General features: G+C 42.9%; 1 protein-coding gene across 1 annotated transcript in view; it reads right to left on the reverse strand.

The window, feature by feature from the left end:
• Positions 1-18,838, reverse strand: part of LOC120054941 (carboxyl-terminal PDZ ligand of neuronal nitric oxide synthase protein-like) — a 201,103-nt gene that overhangs the window by 55,847 nt on the left and 126,418 nt on the right. The window contains exons 6-7 of the mRNA XM_039002707.1: positions 15,500-15,644; positions 14,525-14,712 (exon numbers count right to left, since the gene is read on the reverse strand). Coding sequence (XP_038858635.1) covers positions 14,525-14,712; positions 15,500-15,644 — 333 coding nt within the window. The remainder of the gene's footprint in view (positions 1-14,524; positions 14,713-15,499; positions 15,645-18,838) is intronic.

The raw sequence follows: 18,838 nt of genomic DNA on the forward strand, positions 1-18,838 counted from the left end.
GGTGTGATATACAGGTTTTTATCTGTATTCTGTCCTCATAAATTAAGCACTGTGTCTATCTGTGTCTGTGACATTACTATTGATGACTGATATTAATGGCCTGCTCAGTACGACTAAGCACAGCCAGGTCAATGCCTCTAGACCTGGGGTAATGGAGGAAGGGGAGAGGTGTGTGTGTGCACGTGCGTGCAGCAGAGGAGTATTCTTAATCTTAATGCTAAGAGGTCCCTTCCCTCAGAACTGTCTGTGCCTGTGGCCATGTTTATATACGGTAGCTGATACAGTGAGCCTCCAAGGACAGTGTTTAAATGAGCAGACTGAATGACTCTAGTGTTACTATAGTAAATCTATGCGGCGCAACATGGGGAGAGAGAGTTTGTCAGTGAAGAGCTGATCCAATCAGTGAAGACATTATTCATGACAGATGATTTCTATGACGGTCTATGACATGGTTTGGCAAATGTCAACTCGTTGGAGAGGGGAGGCTAAAACAGCAATTTAGCAGTTAGCAGCACATTTAAACTATTGATACATGTATACCGTTAATGTTTCAGTGTTGTGTTTGGGTAGTTAATGGATATCAGGCTAAGTGGTTGTTGTTCTGAAGTTGTTCAGGTTAGACACTGGTGAAAAACACACTGTCATCATTTATTCACACATACACACACCACTGAACACTTAACACCCCATCTTCCTGATTCTTCAGTCATGAGGTGAAAACAATAATAGTCTTTGGAAAGTTGGCACTTTGAATTATTTACTGATACAGCGAAGAGAGAGAGCGAAACAGAGAGAGAGAGAGTGAGTGAGAGACTTCACTTGCTTTGGTAATGTTAACATATGTTTCCCATGCCAATAAAGCCCCTTGATTTGAGAGAGAGCATGTTAGAGAGTGAGAGAGTGAGAAAGTGAGAGAGGGAGAGAGAGAGAGAGAGAGAGAGAGAGAGAGAATGTTAGAGAGCGAGAGAGAGAGAATGTTAGAGAGTGACAGAGAGAGAGAGAGAGAGAGAGAAAAAGAGAGAGAGACAGCAAGCAGTAGCATCCCAATCTCCTGCTGTAGATAGTTTCCGAGGCCATCTGTTGGGCAGTGTAAGCAGTATGCGCTATTAAAACACACTTTTGCTTTCAAACACACCTGCAGGCATCCAAACAGGAGAGGGGAGGATAAGAGTCGAGTAGAAACAGACTGCACGCCTCGCAGCTGTTTGTTCTATAATTCACATCCAGATCACAGCAGAGCAAAGCAGAACAGAGTTCAGGGACAACAGTAGTATAATCTAAACAACCCAACAAAACTGAGTCCAATAGGTCTCAAACTGGACCATTTTGTTTCTCTCCGTCACCCACGCACATTCAACATTTAGATAATAAAGCATTTGACCTTTCCATTGTGTTGATTGGTTTATTTCCAGTTTTGAAGTATACCTTTTCTCAAGATGATTGATGAGAAAAGTATCATCCAACCCATTGGGTATCTCTCTGCACCCTCATATGCCATGTCTTGAAATATGCAGGCAGACGGATTAAAAGTACATTTTACGGTGCATTTGGAAAGTATTCAGACCCCTTGACTTTTTCCACATTTTGTTCCGCTACAGCCTTATTCTAAAATTGATTTAATAGTTTTTTTTGCTCATCAAACTCAAATCAAATCGTATTTGTCACATGCGCCAAATACAGTGAAATGATTACTTACAAGCCCTTAACTTCTTTATGATAGGGGGCAGCATTTTCACTTTTGGATGAATTGCGTGCCCATAGTGAACTGCCTCCTACTCTGTCCCAGATGCTAATATATGCATATTATTATTACTATTGGATATAAAACACTCTGAACTTTCTAAAACTGTTTGAATGATGTCTGTGTGTATAACAGAACTCATATGGCAGGCAAAAACCTGAGAAAAAATCCAAACAGGAAGTGAGAATTCTGAGACTGGTTAATGTTCAACTCATCGCCGTTTCAATTCCCTGTAAGATATGGATCTGTTTGCACTTCCTACTCCTTCCACTAGATGTCAACAGTCTGTAGAACGTGGAATGAAGCCTCTAGTGTGATGTGGGGCCGGATGGGAGGTGTTTCAGTCATTGGTCTGGCAGAATGCCAGTTCCTGGTCACGCGCTTTCCTCATGATATCGCCTTGCGTTCCATAACTTCTACAGACATGAAGGAATGCTCTGGTTGGAACGTTATTGGATATTTATGATAACAACATCCTGAAGATTGATTCTCTACTTAGTTTGACCAGTTTATTCGACCTGTTATATAACTTTTTTAAGTTTTCGTCTGAGTTTGCCTGCATTTGCGCGAGCGTTTGGACATGTGCACTAAACATGCTAGCAAAAGTAGCTACTTAGACATAAGTAATGGACATTATCGAACAAAACAACAATTTATTGTGGAACTAGGATTCCTGGGAGTGCATTCTGATGAAGATGATCAAAGGTAAGGGAATATTTATGATGTAATTTTGTATTTCTGTTGACTCCAACATGGCGGAGAAATGTTGTTATGTTTGAGCGCCTTCTCAGATTATTGCATGGTGTGCTTTTTCCGTAAAGTTTTTTTGAAATCTGACACAGCGGTTGCATTAAGAACAAGTGTATCTTTAATTATATGTAAAACATGTATCTTTCATCAAAGTTTATGATGAGTATTTCTGTTATTTGACGTGGCTCTCTGCAATTTCTCCGGATATTTTGGAGGCATTTCTGAACATGGCGCCAATGTAAACCGAGATTTGTGGATATAAATATGCACATTATCGAACAAAACATAAATGTATTGTGTAACATGATGTCCTATGAGTGTCATCTGATGAAGATCATCAAAGGTTAGTGATTAATTTTATCTCTATTTCTGCTTTTTGTGACTATTATCTTTTGCTGGGAAAATGGCTGTGTTTTTCTGTGGCTATGTACTGAGCTAACATAATCGTTTGGTGTGCTTTCGCCGTAAATCCTTTTTGAAATCAGACATGTTGGCTGGATTCACAACATGTGTAGCTTTAATTTGGTGTCTTTCATGTGTGATTTCATGAAAGATTGATTTTTATAGTAATATATTTGAATTTGGCGCGCTACATTTTTTCTGGCTTTTGGCCAAGTGGGACGCTACCGTCCCACATATCCCAGAGAAGTTAACCAACAATGCTTTAAGAAGTTAAGAAAAAAAGTGATAAATAAAACATTTAAAATAAAAGTAACAAATAATTAAACAGCAGCAGTAAAATTGTCATGCTCTAATCTGTTTCACCTGTTCCTGTGATTGTCTCCACCCCCTCCAGGTGTCGCTTATCCCTGCGTTTCCTGTCTCTCTGTGCCAGTTCGTCTTGTATGTTTAGTCAAGTCAACCAGCGTGTTTTTCCCGTACTCCTTTTCTATTCTCATTTTATAGTCCTCCCGGTTCTGACCCCTGCCTAACTCTGGACTACTTTCCCGCCTGTCTGATCATCCTGCCAGCCCTGACCTTGATTCTGCCTGCCCTTCGGTACCTTTTGGACTCTGAACTGGTTTTGACTCTTTTGCCTGTCCACGACCATTCTCTTGCCTTATCCTATTGGATTAGTTAATATTGTAAGACTCCAACAATCTGCCTCCTGTGTCTGCATCTGGGTCTCGCCTTGTGTCATGATAAAAATAACAATAGGGAGGCTATATACAGGGGGTACCGGTACAGAGTCAATGTCCAGGGGCACCGGTTAGTAGAGGTAATTGAGGTGATATGTACATGTAGGTAGAGTTAAAGTGACTATGCATAGATAATAAACAGAGAGTAGCAGCAGTGTAAAAGAGGGGTCTGGGTATCCCTTTGATTAGCTGTTCAGAAGTCTTATGGCTTGGGGGTAGATCCTGTTAAGAAGCCTCTTGGGCCTAGACTTGGTGCTCCGGTACCGCTTGCCGTGCGGTAGCAGAGAGAACAGTCCATGACTAGGGTGGCTGGAGTTTTTTAGGGCCTTCCTCTGACACCGCCTGGTATAGAGGTCCTGGATGGCAGGAAGCTTGGCCCCGGTGATGTACTGGGCCGTACTCACTACCCTCTGTAGTGCCTTGCGGTCAGAGGCTGAGAAGTTGCCATACCAGGAAGTGATGCAACCAGTCAGGATGCTCTCGATGGTGCAGCTGTAGAACCTTTTGAGGATCTGAGGACCCATGTCAAATCTTTTCAGTCTCCTGAGGGGAAATAGGCTTTGTCGTGCCCTCTTCATGACTATCTTAGTGTGTTTGGACCATGATAGTTTGTTGGTGATGTGGACACCAAGGAACTTGACACTCTCAACCTGCTCCACTACAGCCCCATCGATGAGAATGGGGGCGTGTTCGGTCCTCCTTTTCTTGTAGTCCACAATCATCTCCTTTGTCTTGATCATGTTGAGGGATAGGTTGTTGTCCTGGCACCACACGTCTCATCATTGTTGGTGATCAGGCCTACCACTGTTGTGTCATCGGCAAACTTGATGATGTTGTTGGAGTCGTGCCTGGCCATACAGTCATTAGTGAATAGGGAGTACAGGAGAGGACTGAGCACGCACACCTGTGGGGCCCCCGTGTTGAGGACCAGCGTGGTGGTTGTGTTGTTACCTAACCTTACCACCTGGGGGAAGCCCGGATCCAGTTGCAGAGGGAGGCGTTTAGTCCCTGGGTCCTTAGCTTAGTGATGATCTTTGAGGGCACTATGGTGTTGAATGCTGAGCTGTAGTCAATGAATAGCATGCTCACATAGGTGTTCATTTCATCCAGGTGGGAAAGGGCAGTGTGGAGTGCGATTGAGATTGCGTCATCTGTGGATCTGTTGGGGTGGAATGCAAATTGGAGTGGGTCTAAGGTTTCTGGGATAATGGTGTTGGTGTTGGTGTGAGCCACAACCAGCCTTTCAAAGCACTTCATGGCTACAGACGTGAGTGCTAGGGGTTGGTAGTCATTTAGGCAGATTACCTTAGTGTTTTTGGGCACAGGGACTATGGTGGTCTGCTTGAAACATGTTAGTATTACATACTCAGTCAGGGACAGGTTGAAAATGTCGGTGAAGACACTTGCCAGTTGGTCAGCGCATGCTCGGAGTACACGTCCAGGTAATCCGTCTGTCCCTGCAGCCTTGTTAATGTTGACCGGTCTTACTCACATCGGCTACAGAGAGCGTGATCACACAGTCGTCCGGAACAGCTGATGCTCTAATGCATTCTTCAGTGTTACTTGCCTCGAAGCGAGCATAGAAGTAATTTAGCTTGTTTGGTAGGCTCGTGTCACTGGGCAGCTTGCGGCTGTGCTCCCCTTTGTAGTCTGTAATAGTTTGCACGCCCTGACACATCCGACGAGTGTTGGAGCCGGTGTAGTACAATTAAATCTTAGTCCTGTATTGATGCTTTGCCTGTTAGATGGTTCGTCAGAGGGCATAGCAGGATTTCTTATAAGCTTCCGGGTTAGAGTCCCGCTCCTTGAAAGCGGCAGCTCTACCCTTTAGCTCAGTGCAGATGTTGCCTGTAATCCATGGCTTTTGGTTGGGGTATGTATGTACGGTCACTGTGGGGATGATGTCATCGATGCACTTATTGATGAAGCCAGTGACTGATGTGGTGTACTCCTCAATGCCATCGGAAGAATCCAGGAAACATATTCCAGTCTGTGCTAGCAAAACAGTCCTGTAGCTTAGCATCTGCTTCATCTGACCACTTTCTTATTGACTGAGTCACTGGTGCTTCCTGCTTTAGTTTTTGCTTGTAAGCAGGAATCAGGAGGATAGAATTATGGTTATGGTCTCTGTGTGTGGAGTAAATGTGGTTTAGAGTTTTTTCCCTCTGGTTGCACATTTTACATGTTGGTAGAAATTAGGTAAAACGGATGAGTTTCCTGGCATTAAAGTCCCCGGCCACTCGGAGTGCCGCCTCTGGATGAGCGTGAGCGCCTCCTGGATGAGCGCCTCCTGTTTGCTTACGGCCGTATACAGCTCATTGACTGCGGTCTTAGTGCCAGGATCGGTTTGGGGTGGTACATAGACAGCTATGAAAAATACAGATGAACACTCTCTTGGTAAATAGTGTGGTCTACAGCTTATCATGAGATACTCTACCTCAGGCGAGCAAAACCTTGAGGCTTCCTTAGATTTCGTGCTGTTGTTTACAAATATACATAGACCGCCACCCCTTGTCTTACCAGAGGCCGCTGTTCTATCCTGCCGAAAAAGCTTAAAACCTGCCAGCTATATGTTATTCATGTCATCGTTCAGCCACGACTTAGTGAAACATAAGATATTACAGTTTTTATTGTCCCATTAGTAGGATATACGTGATCGTAGTTCGTCTATTTTATTATCGTTGATTGTACATTGGCTAATAGGACCAATTGTAAAGGTAGATTGCCCTCTCGGCGACAGATCCTTACAAGGCACCTGGACCTTCATCCTCGATACCTCCATCTCTTTCTCCTGCGAATGATGGGGATGAGGGCCTTGTCGGGCGTCTGAAGTAAATCCTTCCCTTCTGACCCGTTGAAGAGAAAGTATTCTTCAGTACGGGGTGAGTAATCGCTGTCCTGATATCTAGAAGCTCTTTTCGGTCATAAGACACGGTGGCAGAAACATTATGCACAAAATAAGTTACAAATAACGCGAAAAAACATACACAATAGCACAATTGGTTACGGCATCGTAAAACGGCAGCCATCTCCTTCGGTGCCATTCGAACTCATAATGACAGCAAAAATGGGTTTTTAGAAATAAAACTTAAATATCACATTTGCATAAGTATTAAGACCCTTTACTCAGTACTTTGTGGAAGCACCTTTGGCAGTGATTACATCCTCGAGTCTTCTTGGGTATGACGCTACAAGCTTGACACACCTGTATATGGGGAGTTTCTCCCATTCTTTTATGCAGATCCTCTCAAACTCTGTCAGGTTGGATTGGGAGTGTTGCTGCACAGCTATTTTCAGGTCTCTCCAGAGATGTTTGATCGGGTTCAAGTCCGGGCTCTGGCTGGGCCACGCAGACATTCAGAGACGGATGATCAATGGAAACAGGATGCATCTGAGCTCAATTTTGAGTCTCATAACAAAGGGTCTGAATACTTATGTAAATAAGTTTTTTTATTTTTTTATTTTTAATACATTCGCAAACATTTCAAAAAAACTTGTTTTCGCTTTGTCATTATGGGGTATTGTGTGTAGATTGCTGAGGATTTTATTTTATTTTATCAATTTTAGAATAAGGCTGTAACTTAACAAAATGTGGAAAAAGTCAAGGTGTCTGAATACTTTCCGAAGGCACTGTACATTGTAATACCTCGGACAGCCAACCTTTTAACTCTGCCTATAACTACTGGACTTTATAGCACTCATAAAAGGCATGGACTATTCAGTCATTGTTAGTTTTACACTGAAGACATGACTCTGCCGTTGTGCTGTAGCATTTGTGAATTTTGTCTCGTGTAATACATTCAATACATTAGTTTATACTGGATTAACAGTATGACCTCCAGTATGATCTCCATCTTGTGCCAATATCAGTTATTTTTAAGTCTTGGTTCCAGTAGTTTACATTTTTTTCTAAGAGATTGTCTGTTAGAAAGGCTCTCTGCAAGGTTTTGTATATCTTACCTATCATATGAATATCCTTTTTTGACTCAAATGTAAGTAGCTATTTCACAGAACTTACGGACTGTGCCTTTAATCCACAACACTAGCCTTGGTGTCTTTCAAGTTGTTCACATGATGTCGTTGGATTGATTTGTGGCTGTGACCAAGGAGCGGTTGGAAGTAAAAGGCTTCGTCAAATGAATGAGACCTGACAGGAGAAAATAGACCTTAAGCTCTTTGGCATTTCCTTTCATGAGCTTCCAGAAAACCCACAGTGGATGAAGTACACCCCCCCCCCCCCCCCCCCCACACACACACATCTCTACTACCAGTGTCACACACTCCCGTCCCAATCCATCTCTGTGTAATCCATCATGTGCACACACACATACACACACACACTGAGTCAAGGGGGTGAGCAAGGCCTTTCCTAACCCTCTGTTGCTATAGCAATTTCACACCGTGTTGTTTCCAACCTGATCCATATAGAACACGCCGTTGACATAACTCTATCTTTAACCCTTTGATGCGTATGATTACATATTTGTAATCATTGTTGTGTGGTCCCTGCAGCGTACCATCGCAAATACAGTACCAGTCAAAAGTTTGGACACACCTACTCATTCAAGGGTTTTTATTTGTACTATTTTCTACATTGTGGAATAATAGTGAAGACATCAAAACTATGAAATAACACCTATGGAATCATGTAGTAACCTCCACAATCACTCGACCTCAACCCAATTGAGATGGTTTGGGATGAGTTGGAGCGCAGAGTGAAGGAAAAGCAGCATATTAGAAATCTTCGATGTATTTGTTACAGTGTGTACAAGTACCGGAGCACATGACTTGACAAGTCATTTACAGTTCTTGACAAATCACAAAGCAAATAAAATGTTATCGCCTCACAGATCATCACCTCAAATACAAGCCTACTGCCTAGCCTAACTGTAGCGTGAAAGCTAAACAGGGTTGCCAGATATGAATGAAACCATTTTAGGGGGGTTTTGGGGGGATTTCAAGTCCATGGAGGATAGAAATGGGGGAAGGTATCTTGGGGGCATACGATGCAGGAAATATTACTATGATGGGGGATTTAACAATAAATGGGGGGCAAACACAGGAGAAGTTTATAAGCTAAATAAAAATACAACTCCTGGAAAGGGGGTCTGAGCTGGCAACCCTGAGGTACCATAGTTACAATCTGAGGCTGCGTTCAAATCAACTGGGAACTCAGAAATCTCCGACTTCCGATTTCAGTACGCTCACGACAACTGGGAACTCTGAAAAAAAAGAGCTCAGACTGGGATTTATTTTTGAACGGTCATACAACTCAGTCTCTTTCTAGAGCTCCGACTTTCCGACCTAAAGATCACTGACGTCATGATTTGACCTCGTATTTTTTTCAGAGTTCCCAGTTGTACTGAAAGCACCATAAGTCAGTCGAGTGAACCATCCCTTCACCTCATTTTGTTATAACATCTTTGGTCTGACAGACGCTTACGTTACAACCAAAACACATTGTATTATGTCAACAAACATGGCGCCACACATAGCTGGCAAATAGCTTAGCATTAGCTCATCATAATCAGTACAACCTTCAAAAAAATATTTTTTACACACATTATATGTGTCCATTACAATCTAAACAAGAAATTGGAATGCATGATTTGTCACCAGTACTTGAAAAACATGAATAAACAGTAAATGCTCCATATATACAGTCGTGGCCAAAAGTTGAGAATGACACAAATATTAATTTTCACAAAGTTTGCTGCTTCAGTGTCTTTAGATATTTTTGTCAGATGTTACTATGGAATACTGAAGTATAATTACAAGCATTTCATATGTGTCAAAGGCTTTTATTGACAATTACATGAAGTTGATGTAAAGAGTCAATATTTGCAGTGTTGACCCTTCTTTTTCAAGACCTCTGCAATCCGCCCTGGCATGCTGTCAATTAACTTCTGGGCCACATCCTGACTGATGGCAGCCCATTCTTGCATAATCAATGCTTGGAGTATGTCAGAATTTGTGGGTTTTTGTTTGTCCACCCGCCTCTTGAGGATTGACCACAAGTTCTCAATGGGATTAAGGTCTGGGGAGTTTCCTGGCCATGGACCCAAAATATCGATGTTTTCTTCCCTGAGCCACTTAGTTATCACTTTTGCCTTATGGGAAGGTGCTCCATCATGCTGGAAAAGGCATTGTTCGTCACCAAACTGTTCCTGGATGGTTGGGAGAAGTTGCTCTGGTACCATTCTGTGTTCTTAGGCAAAATTGTGAGTGAGCCCACTCCCTTGGCTGAGAAGCAACCCCACATATGAATGGTCTCAGGATGCTTTACTGTTGGCATGACACAGGACTGATGGTAGCGCTCACCTTGTCTTCTCCGGACAAGCTTTTTTCCGGATGCCCCAAACAATCGGAAAGAGGATTCATCAGGGGAAATGACTTTACCCCACTCCTCAGCAGTCCAATCCCTGTACCTTTTGCAGAATATCAGTCTGTCCCTGATGTTTTTCCTGGAGAGAAGAGGCTTCTTTGCTGCCCTTCTTGACACCAGGCCATCCTCCAAAAGTCTTCGCCTCACTGTGCGTGCAGATGCATTCACACCTGCCTGCTGCCATTCCTGAGAAAGCTCTGTACTGGTGGTGCCCCGATCCCGCAGCTGAATCAACTTTAGGAGACGGTCCTGGCGCTTGCTGGACTTTCTTGGGCGCCCTGAAGCCTTCTTCACAACAATTGAACCGCTCTCCTTGAAGTTCTTGATGATCCGATAAATGGTTGATTTAGGTGCAATCTTACTGGCAGCAATATCCTTGCCTGTGAAGCCCTTTTTGTGCAAAGCAATGATGAAGGCACGTGTTTTTTTCCAGGTAACCATGGTTGACAGAGGAAGAACAATGATTCCAAGCACCACCCTCCTTTTGAAGCTTCCAGTCTGTTATTCAAACTCAATCAGCATGACAGAGTGTGATCTCCAGCCTTGTCCTCGTCAACACTCACACCTGTGTTAACGAGAGAATTACTGACATGATGTCAGCTGGTCTTTTTGTGGCAGGGCTGAAATGCAGTGAAAATGTTTTTGGGGGATTCAGATCATTTGCATTGCAAAGAGGGACTTTGCAATTAATTGCAGTTCATCTTATCACTCTTCATAACATTCGGGAGTATATGCAAATTACCACCATACAAACTGAGGCAGCAGACTTTGTGAAAATTAATATTTGTGTCACTCTCAAAACTTTTGGCCACGACTGTACACTATATATACAAAAGTATGTGGACACCACTTCAAATACATTTGATTCGGCTATTTCAGCCACACCTGTTGCTGACAGGTGTATCAAATCAAGCACACAGCTATGCAATCTCCATAGACAAACATTGACAGAAGAATGGCCTTACTGAAGAGCTCAGTGACTTTCAACGTGGCACCGTCATAGAATGCCATCTTTCCAACAAGTCAGTTCATCAAATTTCTGCCCTGCTAAAGCTGCCCCGGTCAACTGTAAGTGCTGTTATTGTGAAGTGTAAACATCTAGGAGCAACAATGGCTCAGCCGCGGCGTGGTAGGCCACACAAGCTCACGGAACGGGACCGCCGAATGCTGAAGCACGTAGCGAGTAAAAATCCTCTGTCTTCGGTTGGCACACTCACTACCGAGTTCCAAACTGCCTCTGTAAGCAACCTCAGCACAATAACTGTTCTTCGGGAGCTTCAAGAAATGGGTTTCCATGGCCGAGCAGTCGCACACAAGCCTAAGATCACCATGCGCAATGCCAAGAGTCGGCTAGAGTTGGGTAAAGCTTGCCGCCATAGGACTCTGGAGCCGTGGAAACGCGTTCTCTGTAGTGATGAATCACGCACCATCTGGCAGTCCGACGGACTAATATTGGTTTGGCAGATGCCAGGAAAACGCTACCTGCCTCAATGCATGGTGCCAACTAGAGGTCGACCGATTATGATTTTTCAACGCTAATACCGATAACGATTATTGGAGGACCCAAAAATAGCTGATACTGATTAATCTGCCAATTTTTATACATATATTTGTAATAATGACAATTACAACAATACTGAATGAACAATGAACACTTTAACTTAATATAATACATTAATAAAATCAATTTAGTCTCAAATAATGAATGAAACATGTTCAATTTGGTTTAAATAATGCAAAACAGTGTTGGAGAAGAAAGTAAAAGTACAATATGTGCCATGTAAAAAAGCTAACGTTTAGGTTCCTTGCTCAGAACATGAGAACATATGAAAGCTGGTGGTTCCTTTTACATGAGTCTTCAATATTCCCAGTTAAGAAGTTTTTGGTTGTAGTTATTATAGGACTATTTCTCTCTATACCATTTGTATTTCATAGACCTTTGACTATTGGATGTTCTTATAGGCACTATAGTATTGCCAGCCTAATCTCAGGAGTTGATAGGCTTGAAGTCATAAACAGCGCTGTGCTTCAAGCATTGCGAAAAGCTGCTGGCAAACGGAGGAAAGTGTGGTTTGAATGAATGCTTACCACCGCTCAGTCAGACTGCTCTATCAAATATCAAATCATAGACTTAATTATAATAAACACACATAAATACGAGCCGTAGGTCATTAATATGGTCAAATCCGGAAACTATAATTTCAAAAAACAAAACGTTTATTCTTTCAGTGAAATACGGAACTGTTCTGTATTTTATCAAACGTGTGGCAACCCTAAGTCTAAATATTGCTGTTACATTGCACAACCTTCAATGTTATGTCATAATTATGTAAAATTCTGGCAAATTAATTACGGTCTTTGTTAGGAAGAAATGGTCCTCACACAGTTTGCAGCGAGCCAGGCGGCCCAAACTGCTGCATATACCCTGACTCTGCTTACACTGAACGCAACGAGCCAGGCGGCCCAAACTGCTGCATATACCCTGACTCTGCTTGCACTGAACGCAAGAGAAGTGACACAATTTCAGGCATCGCATTGATTATATGCAACGCAGGACAAGCTAGTTAAACTAGTAATATCATCAACCATGTGTAGTTAACTAGTGATTATGTTAAGATTGATAGTTTTTTTATAAGATAAGTTTAATGCTAGCTAGCAACTTACCATGACTCCTTGCTGCCTGCAATCACGTAAGAGGTGGTCAGCCTGCCATGCAGTCTCCTCGTGGACTGCAATATAATCGGGCCATAATCGGCATCCAAAAATGCAGATTACCGATTGTTATGAAAACTTGAAATCGGCCCTAATTAATCGGCCATTCCAATTAATCGGTCAACCTTCAGTGCCAACTGTAAAGTTTGGTGGAGGAGGAATAATGGCCTGGGGCTGTTTTTCATAGTTCGGGCTAGGCCCCTTAGTTCCAGTGAAGGGCAATGTTAATGCTGCAGCATACAATGACATTCTAGACGATTCTGTTTTCCAACTTTGTTGCAACAGTTTGGGGAAGGCCCTTTCTTTTTTCAGCATGACAATGCCCCTGTGCACAAAGCGAGGTCCATACAGAAATGGTTTGTCGAGATCGGTGTGGAAGAACTTGACTGGCCTGCATGGAGCCCTGACCTCAACCCCATCGAATACCTTTGGGACGAATTGGAACGCAGACTGCGAGCCAGGCCTAATTGCCCAACATCAGTGCCCGACCTCACTAATGCTCTTGTGGCTGAATGGAAGCAAGTCTCCGGAGCAATGTTCCAACATCTAGTGGTAAGCCTTCCCAGAAGAGTGGAGGCTGTTTTAGCAGCAAAGGGGGGACCAACTGCATATTAATGCCCATTATTTTGGAATGAGATGTTCGACGAGCAGGTGTTCACATACCATGCAGTGTACATACGGTATGCTACAGTAGAAACGACAACACGATATACAGAAAATAAGGCACTTACTTTGATAGGAATGCACACATGTCCAAAGTTATTATTTGTAAGAAAACAACATAGAAGGCAATTCGGGCGCCAGCCAAAAAATGTGCCAGGGGGAAAAAGTTAGTGCAAGGCCTGTTCTGACTAGAGATGCGCAAATGTCTGCATACATGGTCTGGGGAAACACTGTCCGGCTCAGTAAAGCCTCAAACATACATTTTCCGCGACAGTAAAATGGGCTACTTCTTATGTAAATTAATGAGGAGGCGGAACACACCTCAATTCAAACTGTTGTTAGAAAATAATTTTAAATTGTGAAATTGACAAGTTGAAACATATCCTATAGATAATTAGCAGGCAGCGTGCCTTGGTTTAATGGCAGCACGGGTTAACTGTCCTGTTGCGTAACAATCACATTTTGGAACAGTGAGTGCATTCTGACATCACACGCATAAAAAAACTCATTCTGGGGCAACCGTTAGAGATATTAGGAACTCACGCATGAAAAGGTTAATAGGATTCAAGGATAGACTTCACCTCACAGACATCCATTTACCCTCTCTATAATAACCACAAGCTATCTGACTACTAGAAGATACTCAGCATGCTGTAGCAAAGCTAATTATGGGATTATGTTTATAGTTGTGAGTGTAGCTCTAACTACATGTTAATACCACATTAACTACATGGTAATTAGGTGTTAACTAATGTGTGTGTGGGTTCTCCCTGACTCACAAAAACAGTGTCACTGTACATATCAACCTATACATAGGCCACACAATATTGTTTTCCGCCTCCTCAAGCCATCTTTAGAGAGGCCACAATATATTGTATTCTCTGGTCCAAGAAATCTATAGATTGACCAACTGTATTATATTTCCTGGTGTAAGCAATCTATACAGTAGATAGACCAATGATATTGTATTAACTGGTCTAACAAGCAATTACTGTGTTCTCTCATTCCAGCCCTTAGTTAGAATACTGTATGTATGGAACTTTCATCCTGCTTTGCTTGCACCCCACTCCTCTCTCTCCCCCTCAAACACGCCCCAACCTCACCCCCCCAAAACACATACACACACCCCCATACCTTCTTGTCGTTGTCAATATTGTTGAGGTGTGTGTGGTCAGTCTTAGTAGCACCCACTCCGTCCAGGTCAGTGACGCCGCGGTTAAACTCCTCGACCGTACTGTCCGGTAATGGTAAGGGAGCATCCTCCTCATCGATGTCTGTCTCCACAGCAACCGCCGACTTCTCCGCTCCCGTTAACTCCCGGGCTGAGCGAACAAACACACCAACACATTGTCAGAAGGAGGGCCAATGGCGTAACAGACTTCTTTGTTAGAAAAAAAGTTGCTACACCACAAGAGGTAGAGAAACATAAAAAGATGAGAGGAGGGGAGAGGACTCAGAGGTATTTTGTTGAAAGTTGCTACACCAAAAGATGAGGAAGGATGACAAAAAAAGAGAGGGGGCAGGAGGGGAGGAGCTTCATTAAGGTGTTCTCCAGTGGTTCTCTTGTTCTCCCAGCTCTGACAATTAACACTCCAGATAAGCCCATTGGCTGTGCTCAGAGGCTCCTGAGGCTTACACTAGTGGGACAGACAGAGAGAGCTGGGATCAGCTCTCATGTGTGCGTGTGTGTGTCAAATCAGATTGTATTTGTCACATGCTTCGTAAACAACAGGTGTAGAATTACAGTGAAATGCTTACTTACGGGCTCTTCCCAACAATGCAGAGAGAAAAATAGAAAAATAATAGAAAGATAATAACACAAGGAATAAATGTGATGAGTCAAAAGATTTGGTGCAAAGGGGGGTCAATGCAGATGTGTGTGTGTGTGTATGTTTGTGTGTGTATGTGTGTATGTGTGAGCGTGGTTCGTGGATGCTGTGGGCTCATCTGCATATGAAAGGACGCAGCAGTCACTGGAGCCAGAGTCCTCCCACCACTGTTCTGTTCCACAGTCACAGTCTCTCTCTATAGACTGACTCATCTGTGATGCTATCCTCTCAAATGGTATTTTACACTCAATCAGGAGTGTGTTTGTGTGTGTGTATTCACCTGAGAGCGTGGACTCCTCGTTGCAGGTCTTGTCATTGTTTGCGTCCTCCTGTCCATCTGCGTTCTGGTGTGTGTGTTGCAAGCTGAGTTTATGACACACCTCGAATGCCTGGCCCACCGTCCGCACGATACGCATGGCCTGGGACTGGAGAGGATAGACGAAGGAGAGGAGAGGAGGGGGAGGAGGGGATGGAGGAAAGAGACAGAGGGAGAGAGAGAGAGAGTGGTTATTCAATGTTCTTTGATGAGCTACTGTGGATGACTTCTCTCTGTCTTTTAATTAAATATACTGTTCTCGAACCAGAGAAAGAGATAGAAAGAGTAAAGGGGAGAGACAGGTGGAAGAAATCAATAGCATTCCTATTCTTTTAAAATAGTTGGAGGAGGACTGGGGTGTAATAAGAGGTTATCAAAGAGCAGCCAAGAACACTTCATCACACCACAATCAGAATGACTGGACAGGATGAGTGTGTGTGTGTGTGTACATGTGTGGTGCATGTGTGGCTCAGTTGGTAGAGCATGGTGCTTGCAATGCCAAGGTTCGATTCCCACGGGGAACCAGTATGAAAATGTATGCACTCTCTACCGTAAGTCGCTCTGGATAAGAACGTAAATGAACATGATGGATTAGACCAGGGGTGTCAAACTCATATTGCACCGGGGGCCGCACTTGGTCTTCAAAGAGGTCCGGAGGACCGCACTGAAAATGTGTTATATTTCCTCACCGTCAAAATGTGCAAATAATAGTCCTTATCCATAGTCTAGCATTCTAGCTTTCTTTTCGGTGATTATAAGCGAGCTGTACAAAGTCAAGAAACTGTATAATTTCTACACAGTTTTGATTCATTTTTTGTCATTTTAAAGTATATTGCATCTCCCCTGTATGTTTGAGACCCTTGGATTAGACAGAGATGGATTGTGACAGGAGTGTGTGACATTGGTAGCATTGCAGTCTGAACGATTGGCTCTCTATTCGGCCGAGCAGAGAGAGACAGAGGACATTTCCATCCACATTCTGCCCTGCGCTCGCACACACTCCCCACACACACAATTTCATTCACACGGCCTTGTCCTTGCACCAGGATTACATTCATTCATACATTTACAATTATGTATAATCAATAGCAGGTGCAGCACTAGCATCGTTAGCCTTGTTAGAGTCTTTACACTCTCAGAAAAAATATGAGATTTAAGAACCTTTTACTAAAAAAGGTTATATACGGTGCATTCGGCAAGTACTCAGACGCCTTGTCTTTTCCCACATTTTGTTACGTTACCGCCTTATTCAAAAATGTATTCAACTGTTTTTCCCCCCTCATCAATCTAATCACAATACCCCAAAATGACAAAGCAAAAACAGGTTGACATTTTTGCAAATGTATAAAAATAAAATAAAAATATAAAATGTGCATAAGTATTCAGACATTTTACTCAGTACTTTGTTAAAGCACCTTTGGCAGCGATTACAGCCTCAAGTCTTCTTGGGTATGACGCTACAAGCTTGGCACACCTGTATTTGGGGAGTTTCCTCTCAAGCTCTGTCAGGTTGGATTGGGAGCGTCGCTGCATAGCTATTTTCAGGTCTCTCCAGAGATGTTTGATCAGGTTCAAGTCCGGGCTCTGGCTGGGCCACTCAAGGACATTGAAACTTGTCCCGAAGCCACTCCTGCGTTGTCTTGGCTTTGTGTTTAGGGTCGTTGTTCTGTTGGAAGTTGAACCTTCGCCCCAGTCTGAGGTCCTGATCGCACTGGAGCAGGTTTTCATCAAGGAACTCTCTGTACTTAGCTCCGTTCATCTTTCCCTCAATCCTGACTAGTCTCCCAGTCCCTCCTGCTGAAAAACATACCCACAGCACACACCACTGCTTCACCGTAGGGATGGTGGCAGGTTTGCTCCTTGACATTCAGGACAAAGAGTTCAATCTTGGTTTCATCAAACCAGAGAATCTTGTTTTTCATGGTCTGAGAGTCCTTTAGGTGCCTTTTGGCAAACTCCAAGCAGCCAGTGCCTTTTACTGAGGAGTGGCTTCCGTCTGGCCAGTCTACCATAGACGCCTGATTGGTGGAGTGCTGCAGAGATGGTTGTCCTTCTGGAAGGTTCTCCCATCTCCACAGAGAAACTCTGGAGCTCTGTCAAAGTGACCATCGGGATCTTGGTCACCTCCCTGACCAAGGCCCTTCTCCCCCGATTGCTCAGTTTGGCCGGGCGGCCAGCTCTATGAAGAGTCTTGGTGGTTCCAAACTTCTTCCATTTAAGAATGATGAAGGCCACTGTGTTCTTGGGGAGATTCAATACCGCATACATTTTTTGGTACCCTTCCCCAGATCTGTGCCTCGACACAATCCTATCGCAGAGCTCTACGGACAATTCCTTCGACCTCATGGCTTGGATTTTGATCTGACATGCACTGAGTCTGAATACTTATGTAAATAAGGTATTTCTGTTTCATAATAATGTGATATGTGAAATTAAGAACGTAATGTTCTTTATCTCCTAATGTATTACACAAGTTGACTGTAGGTCTTTACTTAAAAAGTAGCTACAAATATTCAAATTTATAAAACAAACTTCAAAGAAATAGTTTCAACAATATTGACGATATGTGTCTTTTTCTAAATACCCCTGTATACGGTATATTCGGTATACCACCCAAGCCTAGTTGTCATGCTGGAATGTCAGTTACATTTTGAATTGACCAAAAGGTTCTATATAGAACCCACCCTAAGAGTGAATGCTTTTACTAAACACATTATTTCCTCTTACTTTTAGCGATCTCGCTAAGTGGTTAGCTTCTTCCAAAATCAAGTATTCACTTGGCAACAGCAGAGAATCACGTTCTGGATTAAGAGCCTTGCTGCCTAATATTTGTTTTGTACAAGCAGCAAACTGTGAGTAGCATTTTTGAGTTACTTCTATACTTGTATCGATTAGATAAGAAACTGTACAAAATGTTTGCAATGTGCTTAACATTTAGTTAGCATTCTCTATGGGATTTTACATGTACTTGTTAGCATTACTAACCTTTGGATTACAGAGTATCAGTGGGGTTTGAAAACAGTGCCAGTACCGGTATTACAGAATATCCCGGAATGGCACAAGGCCGGTATGAAAGTATGACAATTTGGATACCGCCCAAACCTGATGACAACACAAGAGGACGGTGGTTGAACCAACTTGCAAGTAGCCTACCAATAAGCACGTTCTTTTTCAACGTATGAAGGTTAGCAAAGTTGATTATTTTATTAAAATATATGAAGCCAAAGTCATATGATAAACTATAGGCTAGACAAATAAAGTTGAAATATTAGCAGAATTTGAACATGTTTGTGAGCTAGCTAC

Source organism: Salvelinus namaycush, chromosome 10, assembly GCF_016432855.1.
Source record: "Salvelinus namaycush isolate Seneca chromosome 10, SaNama_1.0, whole genome shotgun sequence".
Taxonomy (NCBI): Eukaryota; Metazoa; Chordata; class Actinopteri; order Salmoniformes; family Salmonidae; genus Salvelinus; species Salvelinus namaycush.